Below are 18,828 nucleotides of genomic sequence, written 5' to 3'. Positions count from 1 at the left end.
CTCGGGCCACACACAATGTCCCGATGGGTGGCAGTGGGGGTGGGGCGGTCTGTGGGCCCGATCCAGTCCCACCCCACTCCTCTGGCCTCTGGGACAGATCCCTGGACATAGCAGATTCCTATTGCTATGTGCAATAACACGGCATTTGTGGTGCTTACGGACTACACAGGTCCTTTCCCCCACTGGAGGTCAGTGCGCTGGCTGGGCAGCATCTGACACCCAGCGTGTCTGGAGGTTTTCAATCTCCGGGGCTGTCGAGCAGGCCGGCCCCTTCCAGCAGCAATAAATCCTCAAAGCCATTTTGGAAGAAAGCGGGGTCAAGGAAAGAAATCTATCAGGTCATCGCGGCCATCGGGCCTGGGCTGCAGGCATACTGAACAAGCTACAAAAAGCGGGGTCCAGCTGCTCACCACTGCCGTTAGTCAGGACTCCCGTGTCTTAGCACCAAAATCAATCTCCTGAATGTACCTGAACCTAGCTGTGAAATGCTTGATTTATACCCTGCCTCCAGCTCATGAAGGCACAGAGAGGGGAAATAAAGCTGGAGGAGCGCCGGTTCTCTCATAAATCTCCAGAGGCTTAGCTTGAAGGACGCCAGACGAGCCCGGTGCTGTGCTGCAAAGCAGATTGCCCAACTGGCCGTCCCAGGCTGCAGGTGGCTGTGCTGCAGCACCCTGGGACTAGACGAGCTGTGGTCGCAAAAAGGGTGCAGAGAGAAGAGCTCAGGATCCCCTCGCCCTTCACGCATACAGGCACTTGCAAAACCTGGCTGAGACAGCAGGACGGTGGCAACTTGCAAGAGCAGGGGGTCTGCGGAGCGAGACCTCAGGATGACCTAGTGTGTGGGGTCTTTTGGGGGGTGCCTATTAGTAGACCTGATCTATAGCTCCCCTCACTCCCCTGAACTCCTCCGGCCTTCCATGTCCTAGGAAGCTTTGCTCCTTGTGCCCAAAATAGGCTGAAAGTTGTCCCTCTTGCCTACACAGACCCCCCACTTGCTTCTGAGGATCAGGTGAAGATGACAGCCCTTCCCACGGACACCAGCTTTTGGGAACTCAACACAACATTGCAACGGCAGTGAAAACCGCTGAGGCGGCTGTGTGCAAGCTCAAGCCTTTTTCCAGATGGGCTCAAAGGGTTTCAGACCCACGCGGAGTCTCCAAACCCATGTTGAGGGTTTAGTCAATGTGAGGCTGTGATATGCAAAGAGGCATCAGGAGGGGGAGGTCACACAGCAGCTTGGGGACAGAGCTGGGAAGCGCAAGTGTGTAGTTCTTCTGCCTCACGCTTGAAACCACTTGGTAACACTCTTCCCTTAACTTCCTGCCAGAAGTTCTTTTTTATACACCGTGTAGTTAACTTGTGGAACTCATGGCCACAGGAGGGGGTGGAGGCAGATGCTACAAGCCAGGTTCAAAAAGGGACTGGATCAGTGAATGGATGATCGATCTATTAATGGCTATGGAACAGAACGGCTGGAGATGTTTTCTCCGGCATCTATCACCCAATATTGGGAGATGCCAAGGAGGATTCCCAATAGGGGAAAGATCACTGGAGATGTCTGGTTCAAAGCTTTCTCTCTCCAGCATCCATTTCTGCCACTGTTGGACACAAAGTACTGGGCTAGATGGACCATTGGTCTCAGCCAGCATGGCACGGCTTATGTTCTTATGTTGTAGGAAGGCAGGGGTCTAGAAGTTGTCATTGCCTTTTGCTACAGCTCTCCGAGGGACTCCCTGTCTGAATGCAGGGCATCTGGGCTCTGCCGACGTTATCCCCACCAGCGTGCTTGGGTCTGTAAGCACATTGCTCTCCACCAACAACTGTTGGGGGGCAGAAAGCAAGTCAACATACAGTGCACAGACAGGGCAAAAATAAGGCAGGAGCAGGTCCCGAGTGCTTTCCCCCCCATTCTCCTTAGCTCGGCTGCCACCCAGTCTGGAGCAGTCTCGGATGGCTTTGGAGCATGAGCTACAAAGGCCGAAGGAAATGCCAGGCTTGTCGTACACAGAGAGCTCCGGTGGAGAAGCCTCTTTAATCTTGTTTCCGCCCAACAAAGAGCTTGCTTTGCACAGTTATCTTGGGAACGCGTTAGGCAGAGAACACTCCATCTCACTCGGTGCAGACGGGACACCGCACATCCCGATTAGAAAAGCGGTTTGCAACACGACTTAATTGCTAGTAAAGGCAGGTGAAATCTGAACCTGCAGCAACAAAGAAACCACCCCGAAATCCTGGCTGGGGGCCCAAAGGAGTGGTGTTCGGAGGAGAAAAATCCAGACTTGAAGGCAATCAAGGGGAAAGGATTCCAGTGGGATGAACGCTGTTCCAGCATAGAGGCCCCTTGGCGGGTCTGAGGGGCTACAAGACAGGAAAGCTGGCTTGATTGGCAACCCCGCAGTGGTTGTCTCCTTTCCACAGCCGGATGTAGCCTTGTTCACCCCAGCGCTCAGACCAGCTGTGGGAAGAGAAGGAGAAGAGTGAGTGTGTCGCTGTGCGGGGACACAGGGGAGCAAGGCGGGGGCTGTAGGACGTGCCCCCTTGTCCTGAGAAGGGTCTGCGGCACAGAAGCTCCCTAACAGGCTGCATTGGAGGCTGCACCGAGCAGCTGGTGTTGAGACCCCCATGCCCTCCCAGCAAAGAATTGGGCACTTCTTTATGGCTGTGCTCTGTCTTCCCATCTCCCTTTGATTGCTGCATCTTGGCAGCTGCCTCCCCGAACGTGCCTCCATCCGCTAACAAGCTCAGCCAGCTGAAAGGAGCAGCCCTGAAGTATCACACTGGACTACCAAGGCAGAAGGAGGCTTGCTCAGCTCTTGCTCTCAGCCCTGGGTGACAGGACCGGAGGGAGATGCCCTGGGAGGTGGAGTGCAGGTTTGTGTCCATCTGTCTGCCCATCCGCCCTGCGAGGGAAGGGGGCACCGAGCTGGATGCGGCCGGGGGGTGACAAACGAATGCACAGCCACATCCCCAAAGGTGCTCTCTCTCCCGGCTGTTCCCCACCCATCACCTGTTCTTTAGGATCCAGTAGTCCTTGCTTTTCCCATCCTCCTGGGTCGTGCCGTAGCCAACAGCAAGCATCGCGTGGCTCACTGTCCGGCTGCAGTGGCTGTCATTGAAGACTCCTGGAAAGAGCAAAGCTGAATCAGCTCCCACCAGCACTGCTGGCCCTGCGGTTCAAGAGAGGGGTCCTGGCAGGTCACTGGAGGGAGAATCTGCCCTGGCGCGGTGGGCTGAAGCCCCGGGCACAGCACAGAGGGGCAAAGTCTCTGCCCTCACAGGCTACTGTAAAATGAAACAGGGTGTGAAAGAGGAGACACAGACCTGGGCCCCTGCACCCCATTCTGGAAGAGCTTCATTTAGAGGCCCCCGGCCAAAAGGCCTGGTACCTTTCCGATAGAAGTGAAACTCAAAGTTGCTGGCATCCACCGCCACCGAGACTGGGCCCACGGTAGCCACCGCCTGTTCCAGGGCTGCCTCGCTGCCCTGCTTGACCCGCCGGAAGGAGGTGCAGTTGGCCGCTTTGTCCTGGATGTTGTAGCGGCAGCAGGAGCCGTCCTGCAGGGACGCGATGCAGAATGGGTGCTCAAGCCCTGCTCCCGCTGCCCGGCCACCCAGCTGTCTCCCCTCTCCGTCGTTACCTGTCCCAGGTAGGGGTAGATGCGCTCTGAGTTGATGCCCCCGTTGTCATGCACATACTGGAAGGCCCTTGTGATGTACCCCCCATGGCAGCCGCTGTTCCCCAGCTTCCAGGAGCAGTCCATGAGGTTCTGCTCACTCAGCAGCACCAGCTTGCCTGTCTTGTTGAAGACCAAGCCCTCCAGGGCCCCGGTGGCACTGAAAGCCCAGCATGACCCACATAAGCCCTGAGGAAGACAAAGAAAGGTGATTCGAGCTCAGTCCCAAATTGCAAAAAGCCCCAGTGGGGCTCACTGGGAGCTGCAGGTGGTCAGGCCGCGTAATTGCAGTGGGTCCCTTGGCGCTGCAGAGAGGCTGAGTCCTACCCGGCATCTGGGCAGCACATGCACGGTGCAGGACACCTCTCCTCACACCCCAGCTGCTCTGCTTGGCTGCCCATCGCTGGGGAAGAAGACATGGGGTCCACGATTGGCATGGCTGGGGCCTGCTCCCTGCTGTAACAGCTTTAAAGCAGATCGGGACGGGGGAAAGAAACGTGCACCCTCAGCCAAGCCATCCCCAGCTCCATCCCCACCACAGGGAGGTGGCAACAGGGAAACGACTGAACCCAGTTCCTCCCAGTTGGGTCTGGATTGCAGCCACACTGCGGGCTGAGGCCTTTGGTGTTTGAATGGGGTCACCCGAACCTGGGCCAGACCCAGAGCTGTGATCAGGTGCAGGCCCCCAGCATCCCCAAGGCCCGTGCCCTGGACCATCATGAGCAGCAGCAGACCCTGGGGCTGGGCATCAGCTGCATCCTCGGCCCACCTGGTTCTTCACGGGGGTGACATAACCCTTCGCTCGCCAGTCCACCTCTTTCAGGGTCGCAGGAGAAGCTGGTTCCTGGAAGAGGAGCTCTATCCCACCGGGCTGCTGGGCGGTGTCGGGAATGAAGCCGTTCACAACCTGGTTGAACTCTTCATCCGTCTGCAGGGAAAGGAGAAGTCTTGAGAAAACGTGACCACCTGAGCCCCCCGGCCTGCAGACCTGGGTTTCCCCCAGTGGATCCTAAACATCAGCTGCGTGGGAAGCCAGGAGGGGCGGGAGGGATGGAGGAAGCGAGTGCTGAGGATGGGAAGCTGGTCCCTGCAGGGCCCCTTGGCGTTGGGGTGGAGGAGGAGGATGTGGTCATGCTGCCGTTGAAGGGAGAAGAGTCTCCTTGGCATGCCGGGGAAGAGGGGGGCCACGGTGCTGGGATTTTGAGGGCTGAAAGAGGAGGATGGGGAGGGGATGGAGGAAGGGAAGAGGGTCCCAGATACCCAGGGGGGCACCTTGCTCTCCCACCCACCCCCACAAGCCAAGCGAGGCCAAGACAGGGCACGTACCAGGTCCCCAAAGTGGTTCATTTCCAGGTGGTAGCTGTGCTTCCCCTGAGATGCCTCCAGGTTGTGCTGCTTGATCCGCTGCAGGTTCTTCGCCCAGGTCTCCTTCCGGAAAGCTTCATCGTCCTGCCAAGGGACAGAGAGCGGTTACAGTCGGGCAGGCTCCCGGTCTGGAAGCAAAGGAGCTGGGCAGGGGAAACTCAGGGGACAGGTCCGATGAGATGGGCCTGAGTCGGGGAAGCTGAGGTGCTGGGGCTGCACAGAGGCAGGATACTGAATTGAGACAGCAGAAGGGACCCTGCTCTGCAGGCGTGTGCATGTGTGCGTGTGCATGTGTCCAGGAGTTCCCCACAGGCCCTAGGCTGCACCATGAGGGCTGGACCATGTCCTCCAGGTCTGCCCCCTTCAAAATCAGTGGGAATTATGCACGACCCCCACAATGGGAAGTCTCTAGTTGGCCAATGGACCCGTCCTCCCCCTCCCCAAACAGCTCGGAGCCCCTCCATGCTCTGGACTTACCTCGAGATACTCCTTAGCATGGAAGCTTTTCCATCCTCTCCATCCATCTTCCAGGGCTGGGTCCAGAGCAAGAGTCCAGCCCAGCAGCGCCGCGAGGAGCCCTGGCAGGACCAGCATGGCACAGCCTGGGGGTGGGGGAGCGAGAAACACCCCAGTTAGCCGTGAATTGGGGCTGCTCCCAGCATCCGTCAAGTTAATTTTGATGGATAAAAAGACCCAGAGCAAAAGCGTTCGCGTGACCCCATTGCAGCGCAACATGAAAGCACTGAGACTGGCTCAGGGTTTCTAGGACAGAGACATTGGCCTGCTTAGACCCGTGAAACAAATCCCCATTAAAACCCTCATTAAAGACAGCAAGGAAGAAAGAAATCCGGCGGAAGTGTTTGAAATGAAAAGCAAAGCTTTAATTTTAACAGCCTCTTTTCCTCCCGGTCTGTGTGGCTGGGAGAGAGTTGGGCGGGGGGTGTTTTACGGGAAACCTTTTGTTTCAACGGGGTTTATAAAAGTCCCAGCTGCCTTTGAGATGCAATTTCACTGTCCTTTTTACGGAGGGGGGAAAAAGAGCTGAGATGGGCTGCATGGGCTGATGATCCCGCTCCCTTGAAGGCAAAACAGGAGGTGTGGTGCAGGAAAAGAGAGGGGGGAGAGCAGGCAGCGGCTGTTCCTGGAGCCGACTTTTCCACCCGACCCCGCTGCCCGATAGAGGCAGGCGGCCATGCCCAGGCCTGGCAAAATATACCAGAATTGGGGCTTCAATTCTGCCCGGCTGCCTTCCCACTCAGGGATTTAAGAGGCTGGGGAAAGTCAGACGCTTTGCTCAGACTAAAGACAAAAAAGAAGGAAATAGGGAAGGGAGGAAAAAAGGCGGGGAAGGAACATTGGGTCTCAAGCAGGAGGCTGATGGCCAGAGCACAAGGCTCGAGTTCGAGATGGCGCGTAGGACACGGCCGATGCTGGAGGAGGGCAGTGTCACTTGGGTCCTTCTCTTTAGCTCATTTTGGTCAGGGCATCGCTCAGGCCCAGCGGTGTCCCAGCAGCCATTGCAGCCTTGACAGAAGAGCTGGTTCCTTCGTGCCCACCTCTTCTCCCAACACCGGGGTTAAGCGATAACCCCCAGAAAGGATGCTGGGTGCAATCGCCCAACTTCTCATTGCATTTTGCCATGAAGCACCAAGTTTGGTCCGTCCATCTCTGGCCCCACGGTGCCTCCTGTTTCCCAGCCGGTGTCCATGGGAAATCCTGTTTGGATTCATTCAGCTTCTGTGTCTTTAACTTTCACTGACTTTTACCTGCCTTTTACTAAAGCACGGCCCTGCGCCATTCCTTCAGACCCACCTGGAGCCCCCAATCCGGGCTCCCATCGCTGCCCGCCACACAGCAATTTGTGGGGATGCTTCCACTAATGCAAACTGGGGGTAACCAGTGACAAGACCCCCCCACACACTTTTCTGGGACAACGGCATCACACATGGAGCCCAAGCCTAGCATCTGCAGCCACTGAAGGCTCCCCGGGAATCAGCTGGGGGCACTCGGTACCATTTATAGCTGCCAGGTGATTTCCACTCGGAGACCAGCATTGCCCAGGCTCTTTTTTTGCTCCTGTCTGAGCAGGAGACTTGCTGAGTAAAACCAAACTCCAGGTCAGCATTAGCTGGTGTTGCTGCTGCCTGTGCAATCTCACCAGACTGTCAGCTGGAGGGTTATCTCCTGGGCATGGCTTCCCCCAGTTTCCCACCCTCCTTCCATAGTATTTAAATATTTATTTAGAAAGCAGCACAGCTGTGCTCTGAGGATTGGCCTTTGCCATGCTATTTCCCAGCTGCCACGAGCAAACAGTCACTGCAAGCAAGGGACAGTGTCTACTCGACTGGTTTTCTACCCAGGCCGCACATGCTACTGGGGTTTGCTGCTAGCGTTATAGCTACAATCGGCCTAACGGAGGCAGCCGCTAACAGTACCTTTGCACGAGGACAAAAACCACCTTTATTGCTTGGAAATGAGTCAGGCTTCCTCTCTGCCGGGTAGAGACGTTACAACGGGCTGAAGGGACGCTCATCTTGGGCGTGCGTTGTATGCATCGGATGATAGCAATCGTGGCGGGGGGGTGGAGGAGAGAGTTGCTTCTGCTTGTAGCCAAATATTTAGCAAGATTCAAGTGGGACTGGGGGTTTATACGGGTGGACAGACCAGACAGTAGGTGGGAGGTAGACTTTCTAGCATGGGGACTATGGTGGAGTCCTACTGAGATCAACATTGCAACTTTTGGGAGGGAGGACAGTCTCATGACCGCCTACCCTGGGGTTTCTTGCTCTTCTTTCTGTGCCCTCTGGCTCTGCTCGTAGTCGGACAGGATGCCCGCAGTTACCGCGCAGCTCCCACATCTCAGCCAGGTTGCTGGCTTGTGTCTTTTTGGCCCTTTTCTGCAGGGCTCTGCGCCAGCGCCGGGGTGTAGCGCTGGCAGGCACTTTGCCAGTACCCGAGGTCGTTAGGAAACGCAATGAGCAATGTGCTGCTGAGACCAGCTGTCACTGCGGGGAGTGCAGGCCTGGTGGGGGATGCTCCCGCTGACAGCCTTCAGCCTCTCCTAACCACCCACCACTGCAGCCTCCCCTGCTCTGCTCTCGGCACCTTGTCATGGAGCCCAAGCCCGGTGCCGCTCCTCCACTCAGCTGCCAGCCCATCTAAGGATCTCCTTCCTGCCCTGCCTCCAGAAGGGACTGGCACCAGGGACACCACCGATGGCTCATGACCAAGGTACTCGGGGCAGGGACCTACTTGTCCAGTGCTGGCAATCACAGAGGGTGATGCAGAAAGTGCCTTTAAGCCCTGCACCGAGAAGCAGAGGACTCCATCCAGCAAGGTACTGCACACCCTAACCCAGCAAGGCAGGCAAAACATGAAGTTGCACCGAAGCCAAGCCCGTGTTTAAATACCAGGCTGCACTGAGGCCAGGGCACCCAGCAGGATGAGCCCCAAGTGCTGGTAGGGTCAGAAGTCAGCATCACATATGCACAGCTCTGGGAAAGCTGCTTTTCCGGCTGGCCAGAGCCCAGCCTGGCACAAAAGAGCAGTGTGACAACTGGCACTAGAGGAAACATGGGCGATGCTTTTTAACAGCCTAGATGGTCCCAGGTTGCGGCTTTGGCAGCGTATCACACATCCTCCCGCAGCACCGATAAGCGGAGCCATTTGCAAACAATGTGATCAGGGGGCAGAAATAGCACTCGAGAAGGTCAGAGGAAGCTGCAGGGGAGGCGGGCAGGCTCTTGCTTCACATTGAGGTCTAGCAGCAGCTGAAGAGGACAGAGCTGCGTGTGGGGGGCAGGGGATTGGGGGAAGAATGCCCTGGGACCTGCCCGGTTTTCCTTTCCCCAGGAGAGCACCCCTATGCTTGCAGTCCCTGAATGCAGTTGCCTGGCCCCCAGGGCCAGGACTGCAGCTGTGCTCCCAGCCTCTACAGCTCCTTGGGTCCAGCCCCACATAAAACTGCTACGCTCAGATACAACAGCCCCAAATCAAGTCCCACTTCACAGAGGGAGAGAAACTGAGGCACGGCCTGAACCTGCCTTGAGACCGCTGGAAACAAAGCCCGGGCTCTTCAGTAGCAATCTTGTGTCTTCCCCCAGATCCACCTCTGCTCAGCAGTTGATGGAGGGCATCCCCAAGGAGACTACATCGGCTTCCCAGCAAGCTATTTCCACCTCGCTCTCTCCCCGAGAGAGGAAACGGGGCTGGCTGCATGGCTCAGACATCCTGAGTCTGGCACTGAAAGACGATGCAACTTAAGTAAGTGCAGGCAACCGAGTGCTTGGCATACGCTCTGCTTTGAAAAGCATGCCCTGCTTTTGAGCATGCACCTCACTCCACCATACTAGGCCAGGAAGGCAATGGATCGGTGCCCGCCTTGGCCTGGAAGAAATGACCAGACCTGGGGCACGGCCGTGAGTGCCCAGTCCAGCTCAAACCTACCCAAACACTGCACTTTTGCAAGCCCCCCAGGCTGCTGCACACATTATTACAGGGCAAGGACACTCGACCCACCATTGGGTTTGCAACCCCACTGCAGCTGCCAGTTGAAGACGCAAGTCCTGTCCCCCCTCTCCCATCCCTTCCTTTGATAGGGCTCGGCTACAATTTTCCACAGATGCTGAAGTGCGTTAGATAATTAGGGCAATGCCCAACACACTAACAAGACTGCAGGACGTAGGGGACACCTCCAAGCAACTTGTTACTGGGACAGCGCCACAGAACTCGTTCATTTTTGCTTTTGCTTCCTAAACCGGATGGTGAAATAGTGCACCAGCCACAGGATGAAGTGGATTTACTGGAAGCTTAGGAGCTGATAACGGATTTCAGTGCAATCTCGTAGTGCATTTTAGGCTCTTCCTCCAACTTGGTTATAGCAGAGCTTCCACTGGGGCACAGAAACTGCCCACCCCACACTGACCTACAGGAATGAGTTTACCTTGCACATAATGCTGAGACCATGTGCATGTGTGTACACACACACACACACACACACACACACACACACACACACACACACGTGTGCATATACTTCTAGAAGACCCACAGTATTTTAAAACACAAACAGACCAATCAATATGATGGCAATCCTCTTCCAACATGTCTCACATTTTCTCTCTCTCTGTTTCTCTCTCTGACTCAGGGTTTCCTGCTGGTTTTAGCTACTACGAGATTACGAGAATGCCAGAGAGCTTGCTAGCTAAATGATGTGTTTGGACAGAAAGTCATTTTTTGGTCAAACTTTTTGAGGTCTGTCCAATGTAAAAATACAAGAGCAAATCTGAGGTGTTTTAAAGCAAGTGTTCTCCTACCAAAAAGCAGAGCATTTACTTTGAAGGCCACCCCTACCGCTAAGAAAAACCTTAATTGAACTCCCAGCCCCCCCAAAGCTTTGCAATCCATCCAATTCTCCGGGGACAGCAATTTTTCACGCTCGCTCACACTGATCCCACTAAGACCGTTCACTTCCAGAAGTGCAGTTCATTCCTTTAGGAAATGAGTTCAATTGTGCTTTGGCTCTAGATAAAGGGCTTGCAGTAATAAGAGATGCCTTGAACCTGACTTAAGTAGAGGTAAATTGGAGTACAAGGCAAGAGGCAGTGGAGAGGGATAAGACAGAGGTTTCTTTGCATTTGTTCTTCAGGCCCCAGTAAGCCTGCTGCACAGCAAAAGAGGTCAGGATTGAGATTGATTGATTTCCAAGCTAATGATTTTGGGGCTCTCCAACCCCACCTGGCCCTGCATCCTACAGTCCAGGGGAGAGCTCGAGGGATCTGACATTTTAAGTTCAAGACAAGCACTTCGTCAGTATATATTGCAGCAGTTCAACTGCACACTCCCAGGGCAACAGCCTGCCTTAGACCTGCAGATCCAAACAGGCTGAGCAGCAGCTGGTCACCTCCCACCTAGACTGCCTGGCTTGGAAGAAAGATTAAGGAGTCAGGAGGTAAAGGAAAGGAGAAGCCAGCAGGCTGGGAAGAGAAGCCCTATTGATTGCTCTTTCAGAACTGAAGCAGCTGTGAAGACTTGACAGGGAGAGGAACAAACCTCACGAAATACAGAAGTTCTGCTGTCACCTGGCACGTGTTCACCTGGGTCTCCAGAGGCAGGGGGAAGGAAGGCAGGCGGCTCCTCTCTGTAAGGGCCGTGGGGATGCTCGTGTCTCCGCTCGGGGAGCTTCAGAGATCAGAGACGTGCAACTTCCTGCCAGACCCCCCTCCCTCCCTCCTCCCCCCAGTCCTACTGCTCAGCCACTTGCTCAACAGGGCTTCCTGAAGCAGCTAAAACAAGGGCACAGACCCATCAAGATAAGGCTAGCATGGACAGTTTGAGCACAAACAACTTGTACCTAGCTTCCAAGAATTGGAGCGCTGGCTGCACTTGAGCAGACGCTCCAGCTCCGCATCTCAAAGCACTCAGCAGGCTTAACTAACGCACTGTTTCTTCACCCAGAGGGGAAACCAAGATGCTATGCCTAAGTCTCCAACCTTTAGACCCTGATTCTTCCATGAGACAAATGCAGGCAGCCCCAGCAGTCAGATGCACAGAGCAGCTCTGCACCGGAGCTTCCTGCCTGCCTCCTACTACAGGGTCAGGACCTCGGGTGCCAAATTTGGGTGCCCATGTGCCCTGACCTCCAGAGTGACTGAGTGTCCCCATACTCCCACGTGCTGGCGGCTCAGCCCCCCAGGAAGAATCAGGCTGCTGTCTGCAGCTGCTGAATAGTTTGGACGCCAACATCCATCCACCCCCAAGGCTACACAGTCAGCAGACAATCTGGGAACATGACAGGAGTTCCCAAACCCTGAAGCTTCCGCTGCTTAGATCTGGCCTTTCTGGAGGAATATTAAAAACATAACATAGTTGTCAACTCCCAACAAGAAAGAATCGCCGGCTGTGCCACCAACCCCGCGAGTGACCGCAGCGAGCCCGGAGACCAATGCGAGTGCCATGGCATCCATTTCCAATATTTTAATGAGTCGCTACATCTTACACTCAATTATAAAAGAATAAGAATCCATAAAAATATTTTCTTTTCATAATACGCACTTAAAATACTCGGGGGCAAGTTGATGTGGTTCATTTGGGTGGGTTGCTCTTGTTCATTTTTGCCCCTGACAAACCCTTGGCTTTGGGGGCAGAAGGGTGGGTGCTCCCCTGAGGTGCAAGTGTCTACGCCCCCCCTACCCCAGAACTGCAGTTCATGGTGACCCGGTAAATAAAAACCAGAAGAGAGCGAGTGTTTGCCAAGTAGATGGGCGAGGAGACCAGTCACTGACCCGCAGAGAACTGAAGCGCAGCCAATTTCAGTGCACGTCCGAAAGCTCAGGGCATTGGGGGCAAGAGGGTGGTGAGGAAGGGTGCACTGGGGGGAGGACACAGCAAAGAGAGGGGCAATAGTGGGGAGGGAGGGAAGGAATATTTGCATAAATATCCATCTCATGTTGCAAAACCCAGATGCTACTGCAGTTTCTGGGAAGGCGAATGCCAGTTGGGGTGTAGCCAGCTGCTACCATGCTACCTGTTGGCACAGTTTTGCCCGTGAGCAGCAAGTCGGGGTAAGGGGGCTGAGGACACTGTCGCCAACCCAGCTGCTTTCCCCCTCTGCTCTGCAAAATTAACTTAAAAAAACTAAAAAGAAAAGGAAAACAAAGGAAAAAAGGAAGCCTTGTGTCACATGCTTCTGCGGAGCTGCCCAGGCTCCAGCCTTTGCGCGTTCCAAAGCAACAGCAGCAGTGATCGACTCCTGCGGGACTCAGGGCGGCTGCTTCTCTCCCCCCTTGCCCTCCTGACTTAAGGCAGTATGCCGATTCAGCTCTTCCATTTCCAACGCAGGCACTGACTTCTCGCAGGTAAGAGCATGGGGCCTGCTGAGGTGCAGTGGAAGAGACAGGAGAGAGAGCGAGCGAGAGATGCACATGCACCTCAGCCTCTGGAGCCGGACCCCTGTCACTGGTTCCCAGCAGAGAGGGAGTAGCAGCAAAACAAAGCATTAACAGCCAGGGCAGAGTCAAGGTGAGCAGCTGAGTAGAGGCAGAGCTCTAGCTTAGGAAGCGTAGGAAGGCAACACTGTCCAGAGGAAACAGAAGCAGTACTCCCCCCAGCCCCTTGGTCAGGGTAGCCCCCCAGCGACTTGTGCTCTGGCTTCAAAGGCGGTCGAGGGAAGGAGGTGGTGGCAGCAGGGGCAGAGGTGAGCTGTCAGTGTCCAGCGGTTTGCTGAGGCCCGTGCTCTCAGAGGTATTCTTGTAGAAAGTGCAGCAGCGTGATTTCATAGTGCTCGCCCGACTCGGGGCACCGAATACTGTGTCTCTCGTTGGGGTAGATCTACACGGAAGCAAAGAGATGGCCGTTAGCTGATAATGGCTACGTTACCCCCATAGCTCCTCCCATGGACTTGCCTCTGGCCCCCACAGGGCTGAATGCATTTTAGGGGAGCCAATGAGTTCTGTGAAATATATCTGCTCTGGCACCCCCTGCACATGTCAACACGTCTGCTAGTCAACACATCCTTTCACAGCATCTGGTGAAGTGAGCTGTAGCCCACGAGAGCTTGTGCTCTCTCCACAGATCTTATTTAGTTAATATATAAGGAGTATATCACCCTGTCTTCTGCTAGCCAAATGTCAGAGCAGGCCACCAAATGGCTTGAGGCCACCTGGGCAAGTCAACTGATAGCCACAGAGTGCAAAGGGAGAAGGCAGGCAGCAGGGGCAAAATGCTGTTTAGGAAAGACTTGGATACTGTCGCTGTTCTGCAAAGCAATGGAGCAGCAATCGAGTGCCACCTTCTGGTCACATTTGTGCAGCTGGCTGAAATTAAGGTAGGCTGGAATCACCTCTGCTTCTCCAGACATGGGAGCTCTTATACTACTTCCCTCTGAAGAAAGGAGGAGGAAGAAAGTCTTCCACTGCCTCCTGGTGCACAGGGACCATCCGACCTCGCTCCAGTTCCTCTTACCTGCAGCTGATAAGGTTTTCCGGCCCGGATTAGCTGGGAGACCAGGAAGTTGGTATGAAAAAAGTGCACGTTTTCATCCAGAAACCCATGGAGGATCAGCAAGCGGTTTGGCCTGGAGATAGGGCGAGAGAGAATGAGTCTGAGGGCAAAGCCTGGCCAGAGACTTGAGCAGAGCCATCAGCCAGCACATCAGCACCTGGTTACGTGGGAGGGAAACAGGTCCCCCTCCGCCACCCCAGGGCATGGCATCACTGATCTTGGGCTCACCTTAGCTGAGGCAAGCTGGGTCACAGCACCCTGCCCTTGCCCACCACAGACAGCAGTGCCAAACAGTGTGAATTAGGGCAGAGGATCGCCCAAAGTTTCAGCACTCTCCACAACAATGTTCTTAAAGCTTCTGCCAGTGAACTGACTTTCCCCAGCCAGCCAGTTTTATCTAATCTACCCCAGCTTCCCCCTGCTCCTCTTCCCTTGAAGCAGCTGAGCCCAGAAGAAAGGCAAGTGACCATTAGATGTGCTCTACTCTGGCCAGGTGCACACAGGCCAATGCCAGCTGATGACCTGGAGGAGGTCAGCTTTAGGAGACAAGGATGAGCACCCAAGGTAAGAGGGATTACTGCAAGCTCATCAGCAACAGCAAGCCCTCAGCAGTCAGCAGCAAATACCTTGTCGGATGGTACTTACTCATTGGGGAGTTTTTCTACATGCAGTGCCACAGAGCCGGCTTCGTAACCCTGCTGGTTGTTCTCTGGGATATCCATGTACCGCTCTGTGTACCCGGTGTCATACGCCATCCAGACTGTAACAGGGGCACCTGCTATGGCAATCTGCCAGACAAATACAGGGGGGCAGAGAGGGTTTCAGTGATCCAGTGCTATAATACACTGCCTTATCCTTCCTGGGGAGGTCAGAGACCCACAGCTGTAAACATGTGCTTCCTCGTTCCAGAGCAGCCCAGCTCCTGCAGCTGAAGCACAGTGCCTCCTGAAGTCAGTGCTGCACCACCCTCTGGCTCTGCCTTAACCAGGAGCTACAGGCATGACTGGGAAAAATCCAGTCTGTTCTACAAACCAGGATAAGTGAGCACAAGGACCCTTTCTGCTCTGAAGAGCTATTCAGCAATTGCACTTCTTCAGACCCACAGACCTCAAAGGGCTACACAAGCACTCGACTTCGACCCCCAGCATTATGTCAGGTGCCTTCCAGGTGGAGGGAACATGGCCCCCACAGGCACATGCAATCTGAGCAAAGGTTAATTAGGGGATATTTATAGCAATTGCTTTATCTGTCACCATGGAGCGGCCACCTATGGAGTGGAACAGTTGCTGAGGAAGCAAAAGGGACTGCTGAAATCACTGGGGAAATTCAGTTGTGGGAAAACGTAAGGTTCCCAGATGGAACTTGACCAGACTGTTTTTATTAGGAAAAGCGCCAGGGAATCTGTTCAGAAAGTTTATTGTCGCTTGAGAAAGCACTGTGCCCTGCAGCAATGTGCCCTCTAACGCTGTGTGGGTTTTACTGGCTCAAAAGCCCCGTAGTGCCTCTTGATTCACAGCAGTGCAGGGGCCAGTGAGGAAGCGTATCCCCTAACGAAGAAGCCGTTCTCAGCCACACCCACCCATGCAGCTGGAACCTGGAGGCACAGGATGGGATGGTGGCAGGGCTGCAGCTCTAGCTCAGGGAAGGTGCATTTGGTGTGTCCCTTTTCCAGGACTGAGGCTGATGACAGCCCATCCCCTGCCAGGGGGCATTCTCCCCAGCCAAAATGCACCAGGCCAACTCCCAGTCAGGAGTTAGGGGCAGGAATGGTTGGGGCACATCTCCCATTCTCCATGCTCCTTCCTGTACAGAAGCTGTGGTCCAAGGCAGTCACTCTCCACTGCTGGCTCAGAACTCTGCTGTTCCTTCCAGATGGTGCTCACAGCCCACTACCTCAGGGTCCCAGCCCAAAGCTGGTCTCAAACAGATGCTAAATGCAAAAGTGCAATGTTGACAACCTGCTTGATTCTAGGCAGCTGTTCCATCAAACCAGCCAATGCCTGAGCCAAGGGGGCAACTTTTGCATTTCTCTGTAGCCCAGATCCAAGGGCAGTGAACAGGAAAAGCCAGCTACAGGCATGGAGCACTTGGAGCTTGCCATCCCATAACATCACTCACAGACACCAGATGCACTTGGCATGCTGTCCTTCCCCAGCCACACTCACCTTGAACACACTGGGCTTGCAGATAAGGCCCATGAGGGACAGGAAGCCCCCGTATGACCAGCCGTGGATGGCCACCCGAGTCAAGTCAATGAACCCGTATTTCTCTGCTACATAATGTAAACCTTCGACCTGGTCCTCAATCTCCACCTGGCCCTGGAAGAAGAGCTCAAGTCAGCTTATTTTCTGAGTGAGAGGGTGGGAGGCCACTGTAGGAGGAGAGATAATGCAGTAAACAGAATTACCATTTGGTTTTTAAGGGCCCCTTCAAACTTGAGTCCTCGCTGACAGGAGCCCCTCCCATCGATCACCACCACAGCATAGCCTAGGGATGCTAGCGTGTTGAGCCGCAAGTACTTGATACCTTTGAAGGAATTATTCACTAATTGCACCTAGAGGAGGAGAAAGGACAAATCACGTGAGCAGTCCTCTGAAATCCTCTCCCCATCTTTATAAGGGGTCAACAGTCACTATTTGCTGTCTAAGGCTCTACGCCACCCCTCAGAGTTTATCAAGGCCTGAGCTAGGCTACAGCCACTAGCAAGGAGTTATTTGGCTCATAGCAACTGGACTGGACAGGAGAAAGCATCTGCAACTCCCAGTTCCAATCAGAGGGCAAATTCCCAGGCAGCTCTGAAGAATTCCCTCACATGGGAGAGATGCAAGAAAGGAGTTCAAGGAAGAGGTGGAAGGTGCTGGGTTGGGTTATTACCTGAGGACCTCCATACACGAACAAGACTGTAGGATGCTTCTTTCCCGGCTGGACGTCATGAGGTTTGTAGACCATCCCGTAGAGCTCGATGTCCGACTGGGTCCGGAAATGAAAGATTTCTGGGGGCACGTAATCTGGAGGGCAGCCTGTGAAGAGCAGTCCAGACACTAGCTACAGGTTTAAGACAATAGGCTCATCATCCTACCTGGCCCAATGGGTTCAACTTGTATCCCACATGCCTCTTAACCTGGGGTTGAGCCCATCTCCTTTTCCAAGATCTCAGTCACACCCTATTAAAACAGAAGCTTAGGGTCTCTCTCATCAAGAGATACCTGGCCCTGCCCACACATGGCAATAGGCTTCACCATCCTGCAGAGACCACCAATGACAAATATCACCAGCTGTGCGCACAATCCTGTGTGATCCTGGCAGGCAAGTGGAAGGAGGAAGCCTTCCCAGCAGGATGCAGCAGCTGCTGGGAACCAAAAATACTCCTTCAAAGTCTGCAAAATCATGGCTACATGAAGTGGCAGAAGCTACGCGCATTCCTTGAGTGCAAGAGGCATTAAGTCCATCCATCTGCCTCTCCCTAGACCACCTCAGCGAAGGAACATCTACTAAACCATGCAGGCACGGTTAATCTGGCATCCTCATACAACTTCTCTTGCTCAGAAAGCAAGGAACTAGCATAAGAACTGCATTAGGTCCCTCTGGGCCCCAGCAATACCACACCCCTTCCTGTACAGAGAAATCCAGTAAAGAGATCTACTCCCGGAGGCAAACAGTGGGTAGGAAGATACACTTTCCAGCCAATGCTCCTGCCTGGCTCCCTTCCACCTCTCTAGTTTGCATCAGCACTGCCTTCCTGCCCAGATATAGCACGAAGTGGGGGAGTGAAGGGAAACGTACTGGCTGCCTCCATCATGCTGGCCCAGAACTTGGGCTGCTTGTGAAGTGGGTCCTCATCGGGGCCACTCATCTTGTAAACGTGCACGCAGGGCGGGGTGCTGACGCTGCTGTAGTGGCTGATGAACATGTCAAAGTTCTGTGGGAGAGAAGATGGTCATTCTCCTGCGTTCCTAAGAGGAATTACTCAAGCCCCCGCTCCCCACAACAGGACCTCCTTCTGTACCATCACGCTACTCTGTTAGAGGAGGAACTACAGAGCAAGGGATTTGCAAGGAATGCTGGCACTGGCTCACAGTGCCTATGAAGTCTCCTCAGGAAAGCCTGGGCAGGGATCAGTTTGTCCCCATTACGAACTAAGTCCAGCGTGGTTGTCACATGCAGCCCATGTGTTATCACAGGGGTGAGGTGAACTCACCTGGCTCATCGAGCAGCTGTGAGAGAAGCCTAGAGTGGTGAGCCGTATGATTTCGCTCGGAGACTCATAGCTGACCACATAGAGATGGTGCTCCAAGGGGGTATCTTTTGTGCCTTGGAAATACACCAGCTTTGTTGCCTCATTCACCCAGATCTGCACGGAAGACAGAGGACTTGGAGTCAAAAGGTAACAGCCTGTTCTTCCCTCCCTGACTCAAACTGATGCATCAGGCAAAAGCCAGCCTCCATAAAACGGACCGTAACAGAACAATGCTCATTGCATTAATGATTGGTGCCCCAGGCCTGTGGACATGCACACAATGCTTGTGCAGGGCTGGATGAAGACCAGCTTGGAGGAATGCCAGAGGAGAAGACAGCCAGCTCTCCAGATGCCTCACTATATTCACAAGCTAAAAGAGCATAAAGCCAGGAAAAAGGATATTTAAAACCATGTTTTTAAGAGGAGGAGCTTCCAGCAATGTTCCCACATGGCTGCCCTGGTAGTGAGGATGCACAGGTTTCTTTCCAACAACCTACAAACTTCACAGGTGGGATTGAATTGACCGACTGTTCCAGTTACAGCCATTTC

The 18,828-nt window shown here is 54.3% G+C and overlaps 2 protein-coding genes across 5 annotated transcripts in view; both read right to left on the bottom strand.

The window, feature by feature from the left end:
- Positions 1-1,462: 1,462 nt before the first annotated feature.
- LOC102370520 (cathepsin L1-like) lies at positions 1,463-11,866 on the bottom strand. Of its 2 annotated transcripts, none has more exons than XM_025196503.1 (8): positions 11,094-11,866; positions 5,520-5,644; positions 5,004-5,126; positions 4,447-4,605; positions 3,642-3,866; positions 3,390-3,558; positions 3,011-3,125; positions 1,463-2,458 (listed from the first exon to the last, which is right to left on the bottom strand). In XM_025196503.1, exons 2-8 carry the CDS (start codon positions 5,634-5,636, stop codon positions 2,362-2,364), a joined length of 1,005 nt encoding a protein of 334 aa, XP_025052288.1. In that variant the 5' UTR covers positions 5,637-5,644; positions 11,094-11,866; the 3' UTR covers positions 1,463-2,361. The 2 variants fall into 2 exon arrangements, with proteins under 2 accessions (XP_025052288.1, XP_006017554.1); XM_006017492.3 differs by having other exon boundaries at positions 11,123-11,866.
- A 136-nt stretch (positions 11,867-12,002) lies between these two features.
- The window catches only part of DPP9 (dipeptidyl peptidase 9), a 23,011-nt gene continuing 16,185 nt past the window's right edge, over positions 12,003-18,828 (bottom strand). For all 3 annotated transcript variants that reach the window (XM_006017491.3, XM_025196501.1, XM_025196502.1), the window contains 8 exons: positions 18,241-18,393; positions 17,826-17,961; positions 16,917-17,062; positions 16,450-16,596; positions 16,208-16,360; positions 14,688-14,830; positions 14,004-14,115; positions 12,003-13,370 (listed from right to left, as the gene is read on the bottom strand). In XM_006017491.3, coding sequence (XP_006017553.1) covers positions 13,278-13,370; positions 14,004-14,115; positions 14,688-14,830; positions 16,208-16,360; positions 16,450-16,596; positions 16,917-17,062; positions 17,826-17,961; positions 18,241-18,393 — 1,083 coding nt within the window. In that variant the 3' untranslated portion in view covers positions 12,003-13,277. The remainder of the gene's footprint in view (positions 13,371-14,003; positions 14,116-14,687; positions 14,831-16,207; positions 16,361-16,449; positions 16,597-16,916; positions 17,063-17,825; positions 17,962-18,240; positions 18,394-18,828) is intronic.

Source organism: Alligator sinensis, unplaced genomic scaffold (genome assembly GCF_000455745.1).
Source record: "Alligator sinensis unplaced genomic scaffold, ASM45574v1 scaffold1295_1, whole genome shotgun sequence".
NCBI classification, from domain to species: domain Eukaryota; kingdom Metazoa; phylum Chordata; order Crocodylia; family Alligatoridae; genus Alligator; species Alligator sinensis.
Note: the sequence above shows the minus strand (reverse complement) of the source record. Positions and strands in the feature narration are given on the sequence as shown.